At 52.1% G+C, this 10284-nt stretch overlaps 1 protein-coding gene across 1 annotated transcript; it reads left to right on the forward strand.

The window, feature by feature from the left end:
• The first annotated feature begins 1727 nt into the window (after window positions 1–1727).
• Window positions 1728–7436, forward strand: ETV3L (ETS variant transcription factor 3 like). Its single transcript, XM_072946326.1, has 5 exons — window positions 1728–1788; window positions 1865–2102; window positions 2352–2541; window positions 2979–3099; window positions 6388–7436. Exons 1-5 carry the CDS (start codon window positions 1728–1730, stop codon window positions 6864–6866), a joined length of 1089 nt encoding a protein of 362 aa, XP_072802427.1. The 3' UTR covers window positions 6867–7436.
• Window positions 7437–10284: the final 2848 nt, after the last annotated feature.

Genomic DNA, 10284 nt, shown 5'->3' on the forward strand with positions numbered 1-10284 from the left:
TCTCTGCTCAGGTCAGACACGGGTACCTCCAGGCACACCTGCCCACGGCAGGCTGTCAGTTTGTCGGCCTGGAACTGAATGTTCCCTGAAAGAAGGAGAGAAAGAGACCCAGTGACCTCTTGGTGTGGGGGGGGACAGGCAGGGACAGGATGCTTTGACTTTCTAACCCTCACAGCTCCTTTCTGCTGTTTCCCAGGGGTTCTTCCCACTCAAAGTACAATCCCCGGACCAGCAGCATTGGCATCACCTAGGAGCTTGTTAGAAATGCAGAATCCCAGGTTCCACCAAGTCCCCCTGCCTTAGAGTCTGCATTTTAAAGAGACCCTCAGGTGATTCTTATGCACGTTAGAGTTTGAGAAGCGCTGCTGTAGATGACTTGTTTTAAGTCCTAAGGCAGCAAGGTATGCGAGAAAGTGCTCGATTAGGAGTGGGGGGTGGGGCAGATACATCGAGTGCCAAGTCACTTTCCCTCTCTGAGCCGCATCTGGAAAGTGAGGAGGCGCCTCCAGATAAGCCCTCACACGCCTCCAGACCTGGCACCTAATGAGTTCTGGGTGAGAACAGCCCTCGCCTCCCACCAACTACCTCAGTGATGGAGACTCAGAGCCCGGTGGTGGAGCTGGTCCCCTGTTTACATGTAGACCTAACCGCCCCGGTGATGCCCCCGCGCCCTGGCCCAACCCCAGGAGCAGGCCCCACGCGTCTCCCATCACTCCTCCGTCGTCCTCCCTCCTATCGCTTCATCTTCCACTAGTGACGGTGGAAGCCAGCCCTTGTCACCGGCCTCAGTTCCACCTGGAAGGCTTTGGGAGTTAGACGTTTCCTCCCCTGCCCCTGCCTGCGTCAGGCAAGTTTATCTTCTTGGCGCTCGTTGCCTGCTCTTCTCCCCATCTCACTGCCCACCCCTACGCCTCCCTCGTCAAACTGGGAACCAGCAAGATTCCGTCCTCCTTGCCCATGGTTCATTCATTCAACAGATATTTTCAGAGCACCTGTGAGTACAAGACCCTGTGCTCGGATGGGACCTGAGGAGCCAGCAATGACTAAGACAGCCAGGGCTCCTGACCACAGGGAGCTGACCCTCTGAGGGGGTGACAGATATTAAACACATAGTGACACCCTTGATAAATTCATTACCATTCATTGATTCAAACAATCATTTCTTAGACACCCGAGATATGGCCAGCACTCTGCAAGGCCCTGGAGACTCCTCGGTGAAAAAACAGACAAAAATCCCTGCTCCTCTCAAATGTAAAATCAGTCTAAGTTCTATAAAGGTATGGGTTTGTGTAACTGCCTCTTCCTCCCACTCAAGGTTTAGAAAGAGCCACCGATTAATTACATTTTCTCTTGTCTTCTCTTGGGAAAAACCCCAATCCTGTTAAGCCCTGAGAAGAGATCTCATTCTCTGTCTAAATCCCCCAGCGGGGGCAGGACCTAGGACCTTTGCATACCTACCCATCTATATAAGCTGCTCAGCCCCAAGCCCCAGGTCCTGGGTCAGCCCCTGGCCAATGAGGAGGTCCCCAGAGGAGGCTGGGCAGGGCCTGGCCAGGGGGAGCTTCCTGCCTCAGACTCCACTTCCCTGACTCAGTGTCCCTTTCCTCCCCTAGGCTCTTCCTTCTTCTCTCTTTCCTTCCTCTTTCACCTCCTTCTCCCCTGCCCTCCTAAGAGGTGACATTTCCTCCCAAGGCCCAGACACAGCCCTAGCGCCCCCGGCGTGGACCATGCACTGCAGCTGCTTGGCCGAGGGCATCCCTGCCGTTGCCAGCAACTCCTGGATCTCAGGTGAGCCCCTGCCAGTGTCCCCTCCACGCTCCAGCGGCACCCCGTAGTGCGGCTCTCACTCCCCTCTCCGCCCCAGGCCTGGCCTTCCCTGACTGGGCCTACAAAGCCGAGTCGTCCCCGGGCTCCCGGCAGATCCAGCTGTGGCACTTCATCCTGGAGCTGCTGCAGAAGGAGGAGTTCCGCCATGTCATCGCCTGGCAGCAGGGAGAGTACGGGGAATTTGTCATCAAGGATCCAGATGAGGTGGCCCGCCTCTGGGGCCGCAGGAAATGCAAACCACAGATGAATTATGACAAGCTGAGCCGGGCCCTCAGGTGAGAGGAGGCAGCCAACATGGCCAGAGAAGGCAGAGTTCAAAGAATAGAGCTGTGGTTTCTGGCACCCCTGTAGGATTCCTGCCCTTCCAAGGCTTACGAAATGCTCCGGAGTGTGGTCAGGTGTCTCGTGGTCATCCGGGAACCGCTCGGGGTTAACCTTACTGGCCAGGGGAGGGGGACTGTGGCTGAGTGACTGTGTTCCCTGCCGCTGGGCCAACCCTCTGTTCCTAACCTTGGAATCTCCAGATATTACTACAATAAGAGGATCCTGCACAAGACCAAAGGCAAACGATTCACATACAAATTCAACTTCAGCAAGCTCATCGTAGTCAACTACCCTCTGTGGGAGGTGCGAGCACCACCATCACCCCACCTGCTGCTGGGGGCGCCTGCTGTGTTTCGACCAGCACTGGTGCCCATGGGTGTGCACAGTGAGGTAGGTGTGAAGGCAGCCCCTGGCCCCAGGACTCCACTAGGCCTGGGCCTCTGTCCAGGAAGCCCCCAGCCCTCTTCTCTGCCTCGGGGACCCATCAGCTTTCAATGTTCTTCTTCCCCCGCAACCTAGTCCCTGAGTGCCCCAGGGGCGGGCTGACACTCTAAATCACCCCTACATGTTTAACAATCCATATGGTACAGCACCTGTCTATGACAGAGGGCAACTTCTTCCGGGCCAGGCATGACTCCTTTAGTGTCAGATGACAGGGATGGGGTGCGGGTCTCAGGGGAGGGTCAAGGACATATGCGCAGTGGTGATTTAACAATCATTATGAGAGTATTTCATTGTTTGAAGGACGGGTCATTAAAACAATGTGTACTCACACATGTCAGGGAGGGCTCGTTCCACCCCCTCACCTGCTTCTCCTCACCCCCCAGCTCCTGCACAGCATGCTGTTCACCCATCGCGCCATGGCAGAGCAGCTGGCTGGACAGCGGACCCCTCAAGGGCCACCAGAGGCCTCTGGGGACAAGAAGGGGAACAGCAGCAGTATACACCGTGAGTGCCTGGGACCAGGGAATCTTAAGCAAAGGAGGGGAGGACCCTCTTGATTGAGCACATGGCTCAGTCAAGGGATGATATGTCGTGTATTCATTCAACAAACATTTGTTGCACACCAGCAATTTACTAGGTGTGAGGGTTCAGAGATGAAAGATGGCCCTCAAGATGCTCAGAGACCAGTGCAGAGCAGAGATGGGAGGATGACCAGTGAATGACTGGTGCTGAGACTCAGGGAAGCACAAGGTGTCAGGGAAATGCAGCAAAGCTGGGGCTTCCCGGAGAGGCTACAACTGAGCAGGTGAAGAAGGTGGAGAAAGATGCTGGGCAGAGGGAACAGCATTTGTAAAAGAAAAGGCTGTGAGTGAGTGGTAAATCTGCAGATCTGCTGGCAGCTTGCACAATCAGCGTAAGGTATGTGATGGCAGCAGGGACAAGGATGTGGGCGAGAGACAAGGCTGGCCAGGCAAGCAGGCATCTGGTCACGGAGGGCCCCGGGAGCCACACTGAGTGGGGTGGACTTCATCCTCTGGGCAGGAGGGACCATGGAGGGAGAGGCAGGTCTAGATGTTCATTTTACAAAGATGACTCGGGTTGTATGCAGAGTTTGGGGTGGAGGAGGTGCAGAGCTGGTGTTGGGAGGCTTTTGAAGATAATCTAGGTAGCGGACAATGGGGCCAGAACAAAGGCAAGGGCCATGGGTAAGAAAGACACCCAACTGAAGAGAGATTGGGAAGATAAAGTTCATTCATTCACTCCCTTGTTCACTCATTTCTTCTTTCAACAGATAGTTCATAGGCTCCCATTGAATGTGCCAGACCCTGTCCTAGGGCCGGGGGTGCCTTGATAGAGCTTGTAGGCAAGAGGAGTTTGCGGACTTCAGTTATTGATTCAACAAATAGACAAGTACTTGTAACTGTGCTAACTGCTACAGAGAAGTTCAGGGTGCAGATAGCATCTGGGAAGAATTCCTGGACAAAGTGATATTTGAACTGAGACCCAAAACATAAATAGGTGTCAGCTTAGTTCAGAGGGAAGGAGGAGAGCTTGGCAAGCAGTGAGAACAAGGTGTGCAAAGGTCCTGGGGCAGGAAAGGAACTAGGAGCAGGCCAGTGTAGCAGCACATGGTGACAGAGGTGGAAATGCAGGCAGAGACTAGTTCTTCCAGGGCTATAAGCTGGGAAGAGGCAAAATTAGATCTTCTGTGAAAAAGATCACAGAGACACTTGATGAACCCAAGGCTCTTCAGCAGAGGCCCAAGACCTATTCCTCTGCTCCAGGCAATGTCATGAAATAAAGAGCCTTGGCCTTAGCCCCACCCCAGTGCAGCTGGGGGCCCAGAGGTTCCAGCTCCCAGAGAATGCCGGGCGCCTGGCTCTGGGCCCTGGTGAGTGCAGCCGAGGCTGTGGGCGTGGGGCGGCCCAGGGCCTGCTGGGACTCGCAAGGCCACAGCTCTGGCAGCCTGGAGCAAGACAGCACCTGACAGCCCTCCCTGTTCCTCTACCTTCACCCACCCCTTTCCAGCTCTGGGAATGCCTTGGGCACAGAGCTTCTCCCTTTGGGAAACTATGAGGGGGAAAAAAAAAGTGTTCCCTGGCGAGCCCCAGCTTGGAGAGAGTTATTTGCGCCTCCCTGCCCTGCACTGCCTGTGCTCGGGCCCTGAGGCACACGGAGCAGGTTTAGGTCACCAGAAGGCTAGTAGCAGCCACATGCCTCACTTCTGGACTGCGATTCCAGGAGGCCGTGCCAGCCCCTCACTTCGCCTTCACTCAGGGCGCCGCTCTGAGAGAGGAAGCTGCCTCTGGGCAGAAGAGGAGCCAGGATTACCAACCCAGGGTCAGGAAGCCTCAGCGCTGGAGCTGGCGGGGGCGGGGAGAGGCAGGAGGACTCTTTATCTTTCTTTCTTTCTTTCTTTCTTTTTTGATAGGAGGTGTTAATTAGTTTCTTATTTACGTATATATTTTAATGGAGATACTTGGGATTGGATCCAGGACCTCGCGTGCTAAGCGTGTAATCTACCACCAAGCTAGACCCTCCCCTCCGCCTCCACCAGCAGCAGGAAAATTCTTAGACCGACCTTCTCCACATGCTTACTTGGTGTGGGTCTGTGAGAGGAGACACTGTCCTGACCTCCGGGGCCCCCAGGGACACAACCTTCCTAGGGGAAAACAGCAGCCTTCACCTCATCTAAGGATCCAAGGAAAAGGACAGTGACCCACGAGAGGGGACACTCTGGCAAGGGTGGCCACACTTTTTCTCATGAAGGATTATTTTTTTAATTATTTTCCCCTTTCATAGATCTGACATCAGAAATATTGTTCCTACCAAATAAACTGGATGCATTAATTAACAACTAAATTGTTTTTCCAGTTTTTACTAACTACAGCCCCACTGATGTCATCACTTTGGGTTCATACATGGCCTTGCTAAGAAAAACGTGAAACTAGAATGAGGTTTTTGAAATAGAGAAAGTGGTGTGAAGGTCTGTATAATCATCCCCAGAGACCCCAAACTAAGGGGCCCTATTGTAAGATCCTGGGGAAAGAGGGCAGATTTGGGAGGAATGGAAGGAGGGAGGGCTTCTTGGAGGAGGAGGGCTATAGGCCAGAGCCAACCAGAGAAGGGGAAGGCTGGGGCTCCCCCTGCTCGCACTGGCCTCACAGCTCTGTGGGCTCTTTTTTACCGATGATGCGGCTTGATCTTAACTAGGAGAGGGGATTTTTTTGGATGAAGAAATTAAGGCCTGAGAATTTAAACAACCAGTTTTGACCCAACTAGGATAGAACCAGAACCCTTCGCTACAGGAACAAGGAGAGTGACGACTAGATCCATTGAGTTGTGGCCAAGAGCATCTTCCTTCCTTCACCCAATGCTTTTTTATTGAGCACTTAATATGCACCAGGCTGGGTTGGATCCCAGTATCCAGAAAAATAACAGCCTCAGCGCCTGCCCCACAGTGTTGGGGACACAGACGTGAAGTAATCACACAAAGGACTCCTGATTCTCGCTGAGGACGGGCCCTGGAGGGGAGGTACTGGGAGGGACGAAGGGGTACCTAGGGGCTCTCACCCAGGCTGGGGAGGCTTGTAAGGCTCCCCAGGGAAATGACATTTACAGTGAGATCTGAGGCAAAGGGAAAAGGAAGGCACATGGGGAGAGAAAGTTTCAAGCAGGAGCAAAAAGAAATGGGAAATGGAAAGAGACAGGGGGCATGTGGAGGGGTGGGCACTCACTGACCCTTTCTTGCGTTCTCTCTCTCTCTTTCTCTCTCTCTCTCTCTCTCTCCAGGACTTGGCTCTGCTCCAGCCCCCTGCCGGCTTGGCCCTTGCTGCCATATGGGGAGCCCCCAAAACGAGCTGCCCAGTTTTGCCTCCTTCACCCCTTCCCTGCCACCTCCTGTCCCATCTGACTGGCTCCGACTCTCAGGACCCTTCCTGCCCCCTCTCCCCCCGGAACCACACTTCCCTGGGTCCCCCACACCAGACACCTTGATCCCAGGACCCCCATGCCCCTCAGTGGCCGGACATTTTCCGGCGCTTCCTCTGTTGGCCGGGCTGGCACAGGGGGCTGGGGAGAGGCTCCAGCTCTTGTCCCTGAGGCCTGAGGGGCTGGAGGTCAAGCCCGATCCCACACTGGGGGCAAAAGGGAACCTGGAGCCCAGGGAGGGCTTCTCCTCAGAGAGGCAGGGCCCCAAAGCTGGAGAGGAAAGCCCTGTGTCCCCCAGTCTGGAGAATTTCAAAGCAGTGTGGCCCTTGGATCCTCCTTAACTGGGGAGGAAGATGTCAAGCAGGGGTCCCGGAACTCCACCTCTCCTCTTGTCTACCTCTCTTTTGGCTTTGCACCTTCCCCTGGCTGGAAACAGCTTTAAATTGCAGGAGGACTTGAAGGGGTGGAGTTGGGCCCAAGGGGTGAGGGGCATTGCAGGCAAGGAGCATTTGTGGGGATGGTGAGAACTGAGCCAGGGTGCCCTTGCCCGTCAAACTGCCAATCAGATTAAGGAGACATTCATCTCAACTTTTTTTGAAGGAGAGGAGAATGAGGATTCCATCATCTGAAGGACCCCATGCCTGCCCACATAAGGGGGCAAATTGAATCTAAGCTGGGGAGGGGTCAGGAGTTGTTTTGTTCCCTGAGTCTCAGGGCAACTCCTTTCTTCTCTGGGCCTCAAGTCTCTCATCCAGGCTAAGATCTCCCAACTTTCTCCTGCCCTTCCATGTACCTCTCTCTGGCCCCTCTGATTTCTGTGACGCTGGGAGCTCCTGTCCCCTCCTTTCCCCAAGACCCAAGGCAAGCAGGGTCAGGAGGGACTGGCCTCCTCAGCTCTGTAACACCCCACTGCAATGCCCTTGGCAAACTGCCCTCTTGGCTGACCATGCCCTGCTGCATTCCTGCTGCCCTCTGATCTGATGTGGAGCTAAAAGCCACCCAGGATTCCTGATGGAAAGAGTTGGAGGTGGGGAGTAGGGAGGAGGCGGCTCTGACACCTGGAGCAGCAGTGGGAATCAAGCCAGCCAGTCTCCTCCCTTCTGCTGCCGTGTCTCCCAGAGAGAAAGGCTGAAACCCTAGCTGGAGTTGCCGCGTTGCCACCTGGGGCCAGGGGGAAACTAGCCTCGAGGAAAAAACAGAGCAGGGGTCTTTACAGAATGACCCTCCAATCTCTGCCTAGGACCTCTGAGCAGAGCTCTTCTTCTTTTTTTTTTTAACTTTTTTTTTATTGAGTTATAGTCATTTTACAATGTTGTGTCAAATGAGCAGAGTTCTTAAGGGGCTGAGGATGCAGGGGGGCGTTGGACCCCTATATGCCCTCTACCCGACCCCTCCTCCCTTCAGTGGTTCGTGGTTGCTGTGACCCCGACTTTTCAGGCAATGAAAAATGCTTTGTGGTCATTTTTCCAAAATATCTTTTTGGGAGTTGGTGAACCCAGGAGAATAAAAGCTCCACTCCAGATGACATAAATTTCCAGGCTGGGCTCTCTGTGTTTTAGACAAAAGATTCAAGCACAGCAGAGTTTCTCAAACTCGGCAATATTGACATTTTGGGCTACAAAATTCTTTATTGTGTGAGGAGCTGTCCTATGTATTCCAGGATATTCAGTGCATCCTGGGTCTCTAGATACCAGTTGCACCCTCCCCCAACCTCCTCTTCTAGACCTTGTGAAATGTCCCCCCCCCCGCGGGGGGGGGAAAGAAATCGTCCCTGGTTGAGAATCACTTAAGAATGGCTTGAGCAAGTCCAGATGTTCAGGCAAAGAGGGGACCTAGGCTCCACCAATGCAGAGAGAACTGTTGGCTTTCACACTGCAGGAGTGCCCCCTGGTGGCCAGAGTCAGCACCAGCGATCAGAAGCGCTCAGAGCTCCAGACCAGGCTGGGTGGGTAGAGCCCAAAGTAGGGGGGGTGGGGGGCGCTGTTTGAGGTGAAGGGCAATGGGCACCTTGGAGTCTTCTGAGGGAAGGAAGGGAGTTGCAGGATCAAAATATTTCATAAGAACCCTCCTATTTCAAACTCCATTTGCAAATAATGGACTGTTCACCAAAGGATTCTGAGGTTGAATGGGAAAACGGCAGATTGTCAGTTCCTCTGGTACAACTGGGTGCAGCCATCAGCCTTGGACATCACACGCTCTGGTCCTCTGTGGTTGCCAGCCTCCCCCCGAAGAGCACAGAGCAGAGAATCAGCCTTCTTCCCGGCAGGGTGGAAACCAGGACAAGACACAGCCAAGTGAGCTCACCAACCACCCCTGCTCCTAGGCCCTGGGCTCTGTCACACCAAAGGCAGGGACAGAAGCACTTGTGGGTTCAAGCAGACTTTTAGACTCCCACGCTTCATGAATCTTAGAGACATTAGAGGCCAGAAGGGGCCTTCGAAATCATCAAGTTCAACCCCCTAATTTTATAGGCCCAGAGAGAGGAAGGGACTTGTTCGAAATCATGCATGTAGAAGAGCCCAAATTGAGAAGAGACATTTCCTAATCATCAGTTAAGGTTCTTTCCATCTCGCTGTAACCACTTTGATACAGACTTGAAGAGGGACTTAAAATTCCTTAGAAATAAAAGGATATTATAGATTGAGAGGGAAATCTTTAAACTTATTCCAGGGGGATTTTTAATTAGACCAAAGCAGCAAACATTGTCCTTTCTGTGTGCATTTTGGCACCGGTTACATATCTGTGCCGTCCTCTAATTGTCTGATGTGCATTAATATTGTGTCCCCATAAAGCTGGTGTTCTCAGGGCGGTGCCGCACACACTTGTTAATTGGAAGGTGTTTTGTCACTAGAACATTTGATTAGCCTTTGGAGGAGGCCTCAGGATTTCAAAACAATAACAAAAGCAAAGTATTTACCGTCCTAAACTGTTTCTGGCAGTAAGGAGAATCCCTACCTTGTCTCTCTTTTTTTTCCCCTAATGAGATCCCTGATCAAGAGGGGAGAACAAATTCAAGTACTATATGTGTTTTACATGCACACACACACACGAACACACACACACATATATACTTCAACAAACATTTCTTAAATGCCTACCATGTGCCAGACACTGTGCTGCCAGATTCTGAGGTGCCCTTAAGACACTTTCGTCTGAGAAATGGGTGGCAGGAGTCAGTGCCTCATGTGGCAGGTAGGCAGTTGGCACAGGAGATGAGGGCAGGGTGGTGGTGCCCAGGCTTGGCAGTCACAGCAAGAGAATGAGTACCAAGTACTTGTGAGGCAAGGTTTCCGCATACATGCTCGACACCTAATTTAAACATAAGTTTTGTTTAGTAATCAACCTACTTGAAAATACCTGAAAGTACCTCTTAAGAAGTCCTTTCTAATCCTCAAACACAGAAAGCCAGGCAATCTGTGCTGATTGTTTATAAAGTTATCAAAACAGATATACCATCTGTATAATGCAGGGAACTATATTCAACTTCTTGTAATAACATATAATAGAAAAGAATCTGAAAAGAAAAAATATATATGTATATATGTATGTATAACTGAATCACTTTGCTGTACACCTGAAACTAACATTGTAAATCAACTACACTTGCTCAAAAACCTTAAAAAAAGATATACAATTCTGTGATCACTTTTTTAATCAAACAGTACTCCATAAACACTTCCCTATGCATTTATTTTATTTTTAATACCTTTATTGTGGTGTGGTTCCTGTAAACTACACATATTTCAGATGTACAATTTG

The sequence above is a fragment of the Vicugna pacos genome, chromosome 21 (genome assembly GCF_048564905.1).
Source record: "Vicugna pacos chromosome 21, VicPac4, whole genome shotgun sequence".
Taxonomy (NCBI): Eukaryota; Metazoa; Chordata; class Mammalia; order Artiodactyla; family Camelidae; genus Vicugna; species Vicugna pacos.